Source organism: Amblyomma americanum, chromosome 7 (assembly GCF_052857255.1).
Source record: "Amblyomma americanum isolate KBUSLIRL-KWMA chromosome 7, ASM5285725v1, whole genome shotgun sequence".
In the NCBI taxonomy this organism is placed as follows: domain Eukaryota; kingdom Metazoa; phylum Arthropoda; class Arachnida; order Ixodida; family Ixodidae; genus Amblyomma; species Amblyomma americanum.
This window is the reverse complement of record NC_135503.1, coordinates 79,377,198-79,393,258: the sequence shown is the minus strand read 5'-3', so window position 1 is coordinate 79,393,258 and position 16,061 is coordinate 79,377,198. Positions and strand designations below refer to the sequence as shown.

At 46.5% G+C, this 16,061-nt stretch overlaps 1 protein-coding gene across 1 annotated transcript; it reads left to right on the top strand.

Annotated features, from left to right (window-relative positions):
* The first annotated feature begins 467 nt into the window (after window positions 1-467).
* LOC144097269 (uncharacterized) lies at window positions 468-13,984 on the top strand. Its single transcript, XM_077630011.1, has 5 exons — window positions 468-675; window positions 1,726-1,877; window positions 5,903-5,970; window positions 11,973-12,056; window positions 13,788-13,984. Exons 1-5 carry the CDS (start codon window positions 550-552, stop codon window positions 13,916-13,918), a joined length of 561 nt encoding a protein of 186 aa, XP_077486137.1. The 5' UTR covers window positions 468-549; the 3' UTR covers window positions 13,919-13,984.
* Window positions 13,985-16,061: the final 2,077 nt, after the last annotated feature.

The following is a 16,061-nucleotide window of genomic DNA, read 5'->3' as shown; positions in this document are numbered from 1 at the left end:
GAGCAATGGTAACTGGTTCCAAACTTTTCATTAACTTTTAATTCTGACTAATGTTTCAGCCGCTCCCGATCGGTGGCAGTTCATCCTGAGATGCGCATGCAGTGTTTGCATTTAGTTCAAAGGGGCGGCGATATTAATGAGCCACGCTTTTAGCATGATAGCTGTGCGCAGAGCGCAGATTGCTTTTTCTCGCTTGTTTATTTTTTTTACCGGTTGGTGGAATCACCATGTCACGAATGAAGAGCAGCTGCAACAAGGCAATTCTGCGCCGCGGTTGTTCGAAATGACAGCTGCAACAAAAATAACCGCAATATTTCTGGCTCCACGACCAACGCTAATAACCTCCTTTCAGAAACACTGCTTTTAAGCCAGCTGGCTGCATGAACGCCCTTGAACCATTTGCCGCATTTATACCTGACGCAGACAACAGCGGACTTCTATTTACTAATTCCATTGTACAACTCACTGCTGCTAGCACATAGCCAGAGATAGTGAACTTAAAAAGCCTGCAGCTAAGAGTGCTCCGCTTAAGGTTCCCCAGTGGTAAAAATGTCTTATATCCAGCCACTTCCTTCCCTAGCACTCGGAGCATTCCTGTTGTTCTTTATGACTGTGCCAGCATTCGGCTCCCAGGGCAGCGACCACCCCACGTCAGAGGTCCCGGACGCCTTTTGGGTAAATTTCCGCCTTTGTTTGCGCGGTTTGAACCAGCAGTATGCTGCTTATTAAGGCCACCGTGTAATACCACTGAAGTTACTGGTACGATATTGAGTCTAGGCACTTGAGCTACCGATCACAATTGAGGCCTCTACCGAAGCCTAAAAAGGTAAATACACTGCTGGTTGTGATCGAGTGGAGCGCTGGAGAGCACTGAGAAAACTTGAATAGTAGTTTAACAGCGCACAATAGGCGAAAAGAGACAGCTGTCAGAAGAGGAATAATTATCGCCCTTCGTGGCTCATCTTTCTTTTGCGCCGTTAATATACTAACACAAAGGTAGTAACATCCTATCAAGCAAAGAGCAAATTTTCATTCGAGCAGTGCGCAATTTCAGCTAACCGTCTAGACCAAACCATGTAGAATACTGTATAACGGACGCATATTTACTTTATAAACTTCTCGTCAGCAGTGAATGACACCGTGAGATATAAGTCGATAGCGTTCACAACCAGATCATGTATGATGTGTCAATGTGCAAATTCACTCTCGAGCGCAGCGCCGCTTCTGTAATACAATGCTGTCCAGTGTATCCTGTGTGGCCATGTGTAGTGTGTGATATCCACCGCGTGGACCCACCGTCCTGCTAAGCGCAGCGCTGCCATAGGACCAATCTTAGAATTGCGCTTGTGATGATGCTTAGCAACCTGACACCCGCTACTAAAAAAAAGTGGACGAATAGGTAAAAAAAGTACGCGCTCAGCTTGATGCAAGCGTACCGCGCATGCATACTGCAACCTTGAAAGCGCTGGTGAGCCGAAATCTACACTGGATTGGCATGCGGTCACGTTCATCGATAGTTGCGTCACAATGCCAGCGCCAGCTGAGTTCCAATCGAATTCTGTATTGTAGCAGGCTTACGCTTTGAGGAAAGGTGATATTCTAGAGAAATTGTATTGGTGCTATTAGTTTCTATAGCGGTGCGCATATGTGATGTGCCCGCACAAAGCAGCTTTGAGCTTGCCATTTCTCAATGCCATCTCTAACTATAAGTGTTGAACTTCACAGCTTTTCGAACATTTCGACGACGTTGTCGCTGTGCGGGACACGAACCCGGATCCTATGTTCAAGTGCCTTGCAGCGAAGCGGGTCGCCTTCGACCCGGATGTCCCATCGGCCACATACCGCTGGTCGCTGAATGTCGACGGAGATGAAGAGAAGTAAGCTGCTCCTTTTCACAGGGTACTAAAGATGATCACCCCGCAGACCAAGATAACCTCTTCTATCATCATAGAGGCGCTGTGCATCCGCCTGGGGCCAGGTGGCCTCCATCGTCCCGGTTCAGGCAGCACTGCTGGGCGACCACTCTTGGAATTGTGCTTGGGAAAATGCTTAGCGGCCCGAGCCCGCCAGAACATGGTGCCGCTACTCTGTGTCATCATGCCATGAGGGTAACCTTAGTAATCTCGGTCCCCGCTCTCCAAATATGCTTTAAATAACCGTCTTCCACGTGAATAGTGCATGCATGTCAGTTCATTTGGTTTAAAACTAGAAGCACTCTTGTCAAGTATGCACAAAAACATACAAAACTGTTCAGAAAGATCAATATGGTTACAAACAGTGATACCTTTATGTAGAGTCAAAGAAATAGGCACCTATGGGACGTAATGTAGATTAAGCATAAAAATGAATGAGAAAAATAAGCCTCTCCCGCACCACTAAAGTATCGTGGGTATAATCCCAATTGTAAAATAGAAGGTGTGACCTTTAGGGAATTGGAATTTTGCCACCCTAAGGTGGAAAGAAATCCGGAAGCCGGAAGAACGGGCCCGGGGATGCTCCCCTGATCTCTCCTGGGAAGTAGCAGGTTGGGGTGGGGTATGGGATATGGGCAACATGGGTGGGGTTATTGGAATTAGATGTGATTGGGGACAGCTGAATTTTTGCCGTATTCCTGATCCTTTTGAGCTATTTTCCAGGGCACTGTAGAGGGCGAGACGAAAATTTCAACCGATACTGCAGCCCTTGGTCTCCATGCGTAATTCCATACCGCTGATAACGTTTGCCGGGGTTTCCGACCACCCAAGACAAGGTAACATAAGAGGAGCTCGCCCAAGATCCCCTCCCCCAAGCCAGGTGCCGCCACACTGACCGTCCAAGAGTACTTAGATCGCAGAGTTTTGCGCCACCCGTTCGGCGATTCGGCTCTTACTCCAGGGTACTCACTCACAGCGGGAACCCTTCAACGGTTATCGCGGCGTCGCGCCCCTGGCGATTGCTCCTGACATATTTTGTGAGACTCCTACCTCCATACTCAACGGCCTGGAGTCTCATTTGATGTCCACCGTTCGCATCTCGTGCTGCCACAAGGTATATCTGCAAGGTCCCCATAAACCGGATGCGAAGCAGGCTTTTCTGAGCCTGTCGGGGTATTTAGGACCATGATGTCTTCCTGCGATTTCGTGAGGTCTACTAACCATTACTTGGTATTAACCGCCGGGCTTTCCCAAGTTGCTGTGCTTACTGGCCTTCCGAGTGGGATACTAACTCTGTCACTTTTCCCGTCTTCGGGCTTAAGGGCGGCTTCCTCAAAACCCACGTTTGGTTCGCCCAGCCGCATGCCACCGCGTGAAGTCGAGCTCTTCGGAATTAGTAACCAACACGTCCGAGGCTGGGTGGAACGCCCTTCGTGCCGATAGGGGACCGCGCAGCTTATTTCGGCGTTTTCAGTTTCAAGCCACTGTTCTGCTTTCTGGCCATAATCCACGTGTCCAGTGCGTAACCCTCATGACCTACCCCTCATACGGGTAACGGGCATCGTGGGCTGCGACACGCTCACAATGTATCGGAGAGGCCGTTGCACCTTCTCCTGGGGTGTGGCAACCCCACAGAGGGGGACCGGATGTCCGACTCTGACCGCTAGCGTTGCACCAGAAAAAAGCCTAATAGCCGAAACTACACAGGCCCGAAACTGGTGGCGGGAGGGGTCACGAGTAGGCCGCTAGTCGGATTACCTCCCCCTTCCCTCCCCCTCCTAAAGGACAGTGCAGTCACTTCCTGCTTTTCTAGTAGAAGAATTTTGTTCTGATGTCTAAGAACCGGCATCTCTCCCGCATCACGTATATCGCGAGTTTTTTCTTGGAGCATAGCAGTTTAGCCTATTCAACAAACGGCTCTTTAAGTAACGTACTGCCAAGTGCCACTGGTTTTTTTTTCAATGTATTTCGTGGTTTGTCTAGCTCGCAAGCGAGATACTTCGATTATGAAATTTCTAACAGCGGCTTCGCCTCAAACAAACAAATCACTCCTAGGCGTAGCACACTCTCGGAAAAGCTTTTCATTCACTATGTACGCAAATCTCATATAGTATCTGATAGGGTCAAAATGGGAAAGCTCGTTTTAGAAGCCCAGTGACTTCTTGACGAAGCACAAGTTTTACCGGACCTGGGAAGTGAAGTGTGTTTCCGCTGCGCTCCTCATGCTCGGGGACACGTGCCGCCATCCATAGCGGCAGCATAGTTGTACGCGAAGTGAACAGAGCAGCGAAAAGCAAGCAATGGTAGCATGCTGTATGAATCATTCTTTGAATGGCGAACAAAACTAGCCACAATTATTACTCGTGCAAAAGGAGGCGTCTCTGCCTTTAACATAACAGCTCGCCAAAGCAGGCACATCCTATTTTTTTCGCAGCTGCTGCCAAGACTGGTATCTACTGACTAGATATATATGAACTACAGAAAGAAGATTAACTAAATGTCCTTGACCAGCCCAGAAAAAAAAATCTTCATAGCACAGAACAAGCTCTGCTAGTGGGGGAATTCGTGCGCATTGTGAAAGGGTTCGTATCATTTAAACAGAATACACTGCGCAATAAACTGTCCCGTCAAGTGAAAGAGGCGCTGTACCGAAACTGGGACGAAATATTTGGGCGGAATACACAAATCATGCAGCAGTAATAGCGGAGAATCAGGCACAGAATGGAATTTAGATTATAGGTCCTGAAAAAAGGATATTTGAAGTGGGAATTTTTCGTCCTGATAATGACGACTTCCCATCACTCTTGCAAAAAACAAACAAGCATTGCGCTTTCGCTGATAGTGCGACCATTTTTTCTGTTAATTAATTTATAAATTCATAACTTTCGAGTCTTCGTTAAGCGTTTGCTTAACGCCAGTCACATCTGGATCATTATCAGTTAAATGAAGAAATCAGAGTTCATGGTTTGAAGCTTTATTGACTAACCAGTTGCCCCAAATTTGCGAGCGTTTTAACACACGGCCGGTGAAGCCGATGTACGAATTAATTTTCGGGGCCTGTTCTTCAATCAAAATCGCCTTTCAGCATGTCTGCCCGATTTTACCACACGCAGGATTGCGCTGTCTTTTTGAAAGCTAAAAATATTTCAAGACTGCATGCCGAAAAATTACTCGGAAACTTTCCTTCGTTATTTTTAATTCGGGATTGACCTATTGTTTACAACTTTCCTCTGGAAGTAATCAAATCGAGGGTTAAACAAATGCTTACGAATTATTCGGAATGCTTAGATTCATGGCAGTTCATTTCCGCCATCAGAAGCAACTTGTATTGTGATCTTAAAGGTTAACTACTCACAAAGTTTAAAATCTTGACAATTATGCTCGTTAGGATAATGTGCACTTATCACTGGTTATTCTGATTACCAAAGCTGATAGGAAACATAACCTGGTGCAACGCTAACTGCCAAACAACATATCGAACACCACTACGTTGAGACAAATTCATTCTGTTGGGAGCGATTTTCTTGTCAAAAAGATTCGCAATATTGCGGCATTGGAGGCCATTAACGAGACCCCAGGGTTTTCCCTGAATCGTTGCGAAATCATGGTCGGTTGTCGATATCACACTTTCCGTCTCTACTCAAATGTGTACAAAACTGTCAACAAAAATCTATGAGCGTGCATGTCCTGATGTTTAGAACGCTGTTGATTATGGGTTTTTATGGCTCAAGGGCATCCATGGACTAAGAGCGCCTTGACACAAGGTATATATTGTATGACTGGTAATATTATTTCCTTTTTTTACCCCCTCGTTTGAGACTAAGAAAAAAATGCGGCTACGAGCATGGTCAGATGTGAAAGGACTGGACGTAAAAGCTATTTTGAGTACTCAATCCATCCGTTTCAGTCTGGCACAGTAGGTGCGCGTCATTCTTGTTTGTCTGTGAGAACGTAATTTAATCTTAATTCCTTGCTTTTTCCGCTCGCAGAAAATACCCGCTAATACAGTACACAGCGGGACCTACACCCGACGCGGTTAATGCCGTCGTAAACTCTGGTAAGAAGGAGCCATTTCTGTTCCAGAATTTTGTTTTCTGTAGATCTCATGGGAGAACAAACGATTAGCTAGGTCATCATTTCGGCGTCCATCCAATGTGTTTGATATGTAACTGTCTTTTGTAGGCAGGTGATCCGAATGTCAGATGTAAGTGCAGTAGCGAATAATAAAGTTTAGGCCAAATGAAAGGCAACCGGAGCGGCTTAGTCAAACCATGCTACGCTGTGGAACAAAATAATTCTTAGCAGGCGATGAGTGTCTGGGGAACTCTCTTTAGCCTGAAGAGTGAGAACAGCCTGGCACTCTAACCAGCGATCTTTAAATGTTAAATAGAGAATTACGAATTCCGCATGTACAGATGTTAACCCATTAACGCTGTCGCGTCACGCCCTTAAGGCGGAGCTACAACAAAGTCAACAACAACAAAAAAATGCTGACGCATTCTAACAAGCCATCGAAGATTGCTTATGTGTTCACCCTTTTATAAGGATGGGCCAATCTCAAATAGCTTCTCTAAGTGACAGCTTGACGAGGCGGCTGCTCCTTGATCTGTAATAACAGCTGGCATTACACCGAGCGGATTATCAGGACACTTGAAGAGAAAATGACAAATGCTGTCAGTTAAGAAACAAAAACTGATCGCACAATAATTACACGCATGACTCCTCTGTAGTGAAAAACTGCACATAAATATCATCATATAACAATACTTTAACGAACAAGAAAAAATAAGAACACACATACAGACAAAACCAAGATTACAAAAGAAAGCAATAAAAAAAGTAGGAACACAATGAAATTTTCTGCGTATCTCAAGCCTGAGGAAACAGATCGTTTCCCAAATACTGAGAAATTGAAGCACATTTGTTAACTTCCACGTCGAAGTTGCCTAGTTGCTGTCGACCACTTTAAATGATCGCCTTGGCACGTAAATAACCACACGTCGTCATTCAGACTTTGGGCCAGTGAAATGCTGTATTATCGCACTTATTAAAAAAAGTAAATTTGCTGTCACATCGCACAAAAATTATGTACCTATTCTGCATTTGTTGCGCTTCATTCTCCGTAGTTTTTTTTAACGCGCCATTCTTAAAATAATATTTTTTTCCAATTTTCCTGCTGGTATCAGCTTTTCATGGCCAGAAAATATAACTGGCGACCCTCTAAGAGGATCCTACACTCTCGACAGGAAAGGAGTAAAAAGGGAATAATATGTCTTCTATCGCACTTCCTTTACGGGTAATGGTATGCTGCCCAAGCCCTGGGTACTTTCCGTCACTACAAACACGGAATACTAACGGTTTGAAACGGAAACGAATTCCCGCTTCAAAACGTGCGAAGTTTTAGCAGTTACGAACATTTGAACCGTGGCTCCAATATGCTCTATCTGCTAATCTAAACACCTCCAGTGTCGCGTTTAAAACCTCCTCCCATTGTTAACTACATAATGTTACTATGCTTTGCAGTAGGAATCTAACTCCGTTGCCACTAGTGAGCATTCCGTACATTTGGTGATCGAAATCTGCTCTAGAACATGGGCAGCACACGCTGCACCTAAAAGAGAGTGCACTCGAGGACAGCTTGCTCTCTTTTTACCGCTCTTTAGGCATATCCGTGTTCAGAGTGTAGGATGTTCCACAGCGACAACTGCAGTTTCATTGCCATGCTATAAGACTGCAGTTGTCGCTCTGAAGCATCCTACACTCTGAACACGAATAAGCCTGTATGCGAGAGCCAAGCGTAAGGCTCTGCAATATGCAGTTTTGGCCAAAACAAACAGACCGGTAATCATAGCACTTCGAGAGACGAACGCAGACGTAAAGCTCACGGATACACAGCATACAATCAGAAAGCGACGGCTGAGCTCCGCCCGATCACAGCTACACTTGTACACCGCAATCTCACAGCAAATCAATTCGATCTAAAAATGTCGGAGGCCTCTCATACCTTCTTATAAATCTCACCGAACAAGCGCGCACAAGCTCCCCGCTACATTCTCAATGTATAGAGTCCACCTAAAGACAACAGCACAAAAATATCTACCCTCCTCCGCAAGGCGCATGGAGTCGTGCGAGATGGAATGTTGCTGACTGTCGGAAACTTTAACGCGCCCCATTCACAATGGGGCTACTCAACTAGAGTATAAAAGGAAATAAATTCTGGGAGACTGCTCGGGCCTTGGGGCAGACGTTACTCATCGACCCAGACAAACCTACGCGCATTGGTACCAGTGTAACCAAAGATACGAGTCCCGACCTTACCTTTGTAAGAAATATCCCGGACGTGAGATGGGAGAACCTCAACATTAACATAGGAACCGATCACTATGTGTTGTGTACCACTTCAGGAGACACGCATTCCCGAATGCGTCGCCTAGAAGAGAAGCACATGAATTGGAACGCCTGCTGACATGTCCGCTCGCAAAGAGCGACGAAGGACGTAGTAGATTTTCGACTGTGGTCGGAGCGTCTGCTTCAAGACGTTGCCAACACCTCGAAAACTGTGACGCAGGAGGAAAGCGGTCCCAGTCTGCACGCTAAGCTAGTACACGTGATGGAAGCACAACGAAGTATACGCACTCGATGGCGTAAAATTAAGCATAACTGGAGGTTCAAAATTCGACTAACCCGGCTTGAAAAGGATATGAATGCACACACGTGGGAGCTTAGCCGAGAGCAGTGTCATCATACTTGCGACCGCCTCAGTGGGCAACTGGGCATAAGAAAACATGGTTTCTACTCAAGTATTTGCTCGATCCTACGAAAACTAAGACCGATTCTCACAAGACCCTGCTGAAGACCGCGCAAGCTTTCCAGGGCAGCGATCAAGAGCTCATGATCACATTAAAAAATCAGTGCGTAAACGCCTCCCGCGATATACCCACGCCAGGTGGGTATTAAATCATTCATGATAAGTGGAATCACGTACGCCTGCCCGCCATATCATCTGCGTCACAGGGACGAAGAGGTACTTAATAGCATCATTTGAACAGCATACAAGGCGGCCCTTGGCCTGCCGGCATACGGCAACTCAGATCGACTGCTGCAGTTGGGAATTATTAACACGCTCGCTGAGCTAATCGAAGCCTATAAGACGACGCAAGTTACCCGCTTGTCGCCCACTGTTGCGGGACGCGTAATTCTCGACAAATTTCACATCCACCCCGCTGAGGAGGTATGTGCAACATCACATTCATCGGTCGACATTACTAGTAGACCAATGTTTAAACCAGTAGCCAAGAACATGCTGCCAGGAAGACGCGACGCCCGCAGGAAAGCAAGGCCTTGAGAAACAGTACTAGAACGAACCACGAGCAGTGTACGTGGATGCAGCTCAAGACAGCAATAGTGTAACATATGTGGCATGTATGGCTACTCCAAAGTCAGTACTCGTTAACGCCAAAATCTTTCATGCTAGCTCTATACGCGAGGCAGAGAAAGTAGCTATCGCACTAGCCATCGCGGACCCCCGCAACAAAACTATTCTAAGCTACTCCAAGGGCGTCATTCAAAATTTCGCCAAAAACTCGGTAAGCGCACTCGCAATGCGAATTCTGCGCAACCGAGCTCTCGATCACAGCATTAATCTCGTATGGGTCCCGCCTGAGGGGGGTAACTCTGGAAACGAGGGGGTCGGCCGTCTAGCCCGAGCTTTAACCAACAGGGGGAAGGGAGACCTCTCAAGAACGGATGCCCCCAGTGAGGCGCCTCACTCGTAAGCGGAGATTACAAACTTTTATCGCGAGCTAAGATGCACGTATGCCGCCTCTCACCCTGACCTGGGCAGGGCGCAAGAGACGACACTCAGACGACTACAAACAACGGAAATTCTTAGCCCCTACCGATTATGTTTAATCACAAACGGTGAATATGACCCTGCATGCCCGCACTGCGGGGACGGGACGCAGGTCACTTAAGCCTATATATTATGGGAATGTGCTAGCAAACCCCCTCCGACGACTCTCTTACCAGCTCCCTCGGTGGAGGAATGGGACAACCTCCTAGCCAGTTCGAGAAAAAGAATACAGCTGGCCCTTATCACTCGAGCTCAAGAGGTCACCGCCGACTGGAGGTCACCCTGGACTTGCCCCAGCCCTAACTAATTCCTTCCATTTTGTGGCAATGAAGTTGTAACCACCACCACCACAGCAACAACTGCCGCCACTCGTTTGAATACCCGCTCTTCCGATGCGCCATGCGCGCACGCGGCTTCAACATTAGAGCGTGGTCGATAACTGTGACAGTCCGCCGCAGGGCTTTAAGATCGTACCAGTTGGAAAACTCCACTTCAAAGAGTGACTAGTCCTTGTGGTCATTTTCGGATGGTTATGATTAGAACCGTTTCCCGGGCGCTGCCGTTATAAGCTGTTGGCTTATGTCGCTTTGGTGTACTGAAAAATGTTTTTGCTTATGTTTTCTCTTAAATTATCTCGCGGAATTTTATATCTATGCATTTTCGTTAATGCACTTGCTTCTCTGATTTCGTTCCCATGTGGGTGTGCGTTTATCAACAATCCCGACGTTTCCAGCTTGAACACGTTTACGTTTATTACCGCGGCTGCCGCGACTATCCCTAAAAACCCGAATTTCGGACAACTCCTACACCGTCTTTTGATACATTGACCCTATGGGAAATTTCGCAACTGGCAATGTCAAAGAGCTCTGGAAATGCTGCCACTCCTCTTTCGCCGGGAAGGCATCTGGGTCTTCACTCTACTCGTCGACAACTTTTTGTGGGGGCCATGGAACCGCACCGACGGAGCCGAAACATGGCCTTCCGTTTTGCGCAGCAGAATGTAGCCTTCAGTTGTAGTTAACATTTACCTCTTAAAAACAGTCTGCTGGAAACACTCGTTATTAAAGCCGAAATTCTGCTTGACTGCACGTTTTAAACGCTAGAGAGTCACGGAAAAATACATTTCTTCATTGCAACAAATTTGTGGGTACATCAAAAAACGTTGTTGCGGAGCGCCGAGATTATTTGTATGTTGCGGACACTCAGAATGCAGAGCTGCACTCCCCTAGCCCGCATTGGGTACCGGCCGTAGTGTCATTCGGGAACCACGGACGGCAGCACATGTTGCAGGTGATATTTTGTAGGCTTCCTACAAACGATATCCAAAGGTTCCTGCTTTCTCTCTTCCGTTCTGCCCAAACGCGTACACTCCCTGGGCTGCCTTGCCGCCTCGTCTTCCCATTGTCTTAACCTGCATTCCGCTTCGCGCTATTGTCTCCTGGCTTTTTGCCATTGCTTGCATGACATACAGAACCTGCGGCGCGCTTTAATGTGGCTGAATTCTCTTCCGCAGCTACGTGCGGATATCTGACCAGGTGCAGTTGCCTTTCTGCGCTTTGCCTCCTTTCATATTCCTTACAAGCCAGTTCTTGAGGGTGGGGGGGGGGGGGGGGGGAGGGGTTGCCACGACTTCACCGGGACACCGCGAACGTTTGCAGCGCGTTGCAGAACAGCATGTTGTTGTGGTGGTGGTTGTTGGCGGGTGGCTTCTTCTTACATGGCACACACCTACGAGGGCGGATGGCCATCTGCACACTTGCTCACAGCATCCATCTGTGTCCTTGACTGCTTCGCGCGGCGATCTCTACGATAATTGACCGCAGATGGCTGACGCTTATACGTATTAGTTTAGGCCATTTTAGTTAATGCTGGCTGTTTCGCAGCGCGACAGCTATGAAGCTGTTCGGCGTTCAGACAGCCGAGAGGCGTGCCCAAGATTGTAGGCCAGACAGCTATCGTTGAAAAATAGATTTATTTTTATAACAGGAGGACACAAAGACGCACTGAGATAGCAAGCCAGTTCTGCTTACATTTGGAATTCGCCCGTTTGCTGCAGCTGCACTGCCACGCATATTTAGGACCATCATACCGATGCGGGCAGAACGCCCTTACTACGAGGCTATGATCAACACTGTATATACATAGACGTAGTGTCGTTTATTATGAGTATATACAGAAGATGACTATGGCTTTCGTGCTTTCTGCAGACACCGGTCACCCTGATACCCAACGCTTCCTCTACACCGACTACGAAACTTGCGGCATCTTGGAGACACATTATTTCGGGAACCGTAAGTATGATTTTGTCTGGCTTTGCCTGGAAAAATGCACCTTCACTTTTCATGGCAAATAATAGCATTCATGACTCCTAGATTTAGCAACAAAGGATCACTCTTCTTCGATAGGTTTAAATGCGGTTGTTTCGATGCAGCAAAACTGCATGGTTTGTTGCGGGATGGACTTTAGTCCGGATCCTAAACAGCCATCGCGGCGTTAACGTGGGTGCGAATACGCTAAAAATGCTCAATTAGACGCATAACAAGTTCTGTGAGGTTCCATCTGTGTCTAGAAATATAATTCATTAGGACATGCAGGAGAACATGTAAATAACTTATTTTTAAACCTAATAAAATATGAGGTGGAAGAACTTTGTCATGAGAACACGTTTTTATTACTCATCCTAGCATTTTTTTTTTGAAAATTCATTTCGCAGGCCACTGCTATCTCCCGAAGAGCAAAACGCTAAGGAAAAAACTTCCTTAACATTATGTCCCAAACGATGCACGCACAACATGAGCCTGAAGTTAATATCATAAAGTCCGCAGTTCCAGATTAAGAATGGGTCTAACATTGATTCCGCGAGGTGTTGAGCTTCAAAATATTAAGCTCCTAACTAAAACATAAACTCCGACGTAAATAGACATACAAGCCCTTTGAATGTTTAAACGCGAGAGCATTAAAGGCCCCGTTCCCCAGAAAATCAGGTGTTGGGTTTGTCGGCGTCGGCGTTGCGAGTGAAAAATCACAGGCAGTACTGTGACATGTGTGGCAGGTGAACAACCTAGGTCACGTGACCTTGCGACTTCATCAGAACCTGCCCGCCAGATAGTGTGCAAACTGCCAACCTGTGCCGCACAAGGCCCACCGCTGGCAGAACCTGCCATAGCAGGGGAGTGGCGCATCGCTTAACGCGCGCACCACTGCGCCAGGAGGGTATGAGGACTCCCAGAGATCTATGAATGTAAGGTAGTGAATGATATTCTGCATATGATGGGAATTGACCCATTGCGCTAAAACGTCATACTCTTAGGTCCCCTCCAGTTTTTTCTTAAATCGACTTTGTAAACGCATGGCAGTATGTATGCTCAGTAAGTGGGTGAAGCAGCAGACGTTGCGTTTGAAGCAGCTCCAATACGCAATTCTTGCATCGCGTTCTAATTATGTAGTTAACGAAAAAATGTACACATGATCCTAGTGGATTGGAGTAGCGGAAGAGAGAGTGGTTTGGCATCAATATTCATGGTTTATAGAGTAAGGAAAGGTAGCACAAGGCACAAAGTCAACAACCATGTTTTATTTTAGTTGCTTGCGGTTGATGCTAATCTAAACTCTCTATTAGAGCGGTCCTGAGCGTGCTTAAATATCGTGGCTTGTGCATTTGGCGGGAGCTTAATACACTGTGCTGTTGGACTGCGTCGTGTCATCAGGCGTCTGTTGTTGAGCGACTACGTAAGAATATTCTCGCAAGATTTTTAGCTTGCAAAACACTGCCTGGGTTTCCTGAAACTTTCGAAACCAACTTATAGGCTCATTACATGGCAGGTTACAGCTCAACGCCCTGAACTGCCAAGTATATTAATCCATTGGTCAAAGTCAATGAAGCTTTTGCAACAATTATGAAAAAACAAACATTTCAAGGCAACAGAAATCCAGGTTTCACTGTTCGGAGGTTACGTTACCCTCGCTGCTAGTGGTGCTTGGGTCGGGCGGGTATTAATTTCTTTTTTTCTCGATGTTTTCAGAATGCATTCTTTGGGTGCCTACAGATTTGAAAGACTCGTTCCCAGAAGAGTGCTTGAAAAAGCATACCGAAATCTGCGGAGAGGGCGTCTCCCTGTACGACAAAAACCTGTGTGGGGGCACACAAGCCTGAGAGCCTAAAAAGAAAAGAAATCATGCCCAAAAGCAGAAAACGCATACAGAAATAAATTGCCTGATAATGCAGAGCTCACCTGTGCCCTTTTTTATTTCGTGTCAAGAAGAACCTCTCGTGAGCATGCGTTTAATAAATATTACAACGCTCACTAATGATAACCGCCGCTGCGGTTCTGTCGTTATTGCGCTCGAGTGGTAGCGGGTTCGACCCCGGCCGCGGCGGTCGCATTTCGATGGAGGAGAAATGCTAGAGGCTCGTGTACTGTGCGTTGTCAGTGCACGTTAAACAATCTCGGGTGGTCGGAATAATCCGCAGCCCTCCACTACGGCCTACCTCATCGCCTTAGTCTCTTGAGGACATTAAACCCCATAAAACCATAAAACAATGTCACTGTTGAAAACCAGCGCCTGATTTGTACCGCAGCTTATTTCTATTAACGTTAGTCGGAAAACTAAAGGCCGCAAGACAGTCGCAGAGCAAGCAAGCGCCTTGAAAGATTGAACACCTATCTATTTTTGGATGAAAACCTTTACGCTCGCCGCAGTTAATACACCTAGAAGAGCTCCGATATTAGCCCTGCTCTTCATTTAAAATTTCATCAGCGAATTTTTGTTCTTTTTCTTTATCTTTCTTCCGTGGTGCTACCGTTTTTTAGCGTCAGTAACCCGTGTACTGTAATGCCCTTGAACAAAACTTTGGTTTGGCCTACAAGGGGAAGTAAATGTATGCGTTCTAATCCGTGCTAAACCTAAATAGACGCTTTTAGTTGGACGTACGTAGTGAGCTTGCGTAAGCATCGCTCACTGCGTTGCGTGCGCTGTAAACAGCGCAAACAGGACACTGCCATGTAGCTCCAGTGAGGATGTGCACACAGTGCCCATTCTAGAGACAAGAAAACAAATCACATCAAAGCTAGGTTGCAGAAACTTATCCGCTGATACTGACGACAAAACAGAACCACTGCAAGAATTTGTTTGTTCCAAAAATGAAGACTGCGCAAATGAAAGAAAATGTAAAAAACTGACAAAAATGTAAAGAACTCTTTCCCAAGCTGTCGATGCTGCAAGGAGAACGTACCGCGTGTTCCGTATTTATCTTTCCGAGTGCTAAAAAATTCTCCAGCGCCAACTATTGCTCTATTTGGGCTCAATCCCCAACCACAAGGTAGCTTATGATAGTCTGCGTTTTTTTATACCCAAATATAAAGTTCGAACTTACCTCGATTGTTCGCAATCTTTGAATAACTGAAGTCGTCGACGCGCAGAATTTTCGTCGAGCCGAGCAGCAGATTCGAAAAGGCTGCGCCATCTTGGGTACTGCGAGACCTACAGCAGCTCCGAGCCGGGCCATTGGTTGCCTCGCATTTTGCCAGATGACGCGCCTTCTCAAATCGGCTACATAGAGTTAATATGCACACTCTAGAGGTAAAGCTGCCCACTGGGCCCGTACTAGCCAGTTGACAACCCATGAACGCCGCCATGATCCAACGGTTCGTTTGTTGCCAGCTGTTTAACGCTTGCTAACTTTGGACAAAGAACGGAGTGGAACCTAGCAACGTATGGAAAGATCCCAGCACGCAGTGTTGCTCTCTACTGCTGTAAACATGCTATAAACAACAAGAAAATTGTCGGGTTTTGGGCATTTGTGATGGAATACAGTGTCGTATACTATCGGAACTTCATGGGGGTGGCGTATTTCTGATGAATTGTTATTTGAAGGCCAGTCCGTCGAGAATACGGGATTATGCATGTCCTCTGTTGCCGATTGCAAATACACGTCGGAAATTTGCTTTGGCCCAAGAGGACGAACACAATTCCCAAAGGAAATGAATTCTCAAAGTAAATGAAGCAACTTCCCTGCCTCATTTATTTTGGGGTCACCGCTTTGTTATAGTAAATGTCAAAGGCTTGCAAACTGCCACTGGCCTCATCCATTTTTTTTTATCTTTCTCCTTCGCCGAGGACGACGGCTCCATGTTTTACGGCGCAGGACGAGCTCATAGTGGCATTTTTCGTCCACAGCAACGCTCACAGCATCAGCACGAACGACTGAAACAGCAGTTTGCCGGTATGAATGAGTAGCAGCTAGGTGGAGGCAGAAATGCACGAAAAAGCGTCACGTTTACTTACCGCATACATTA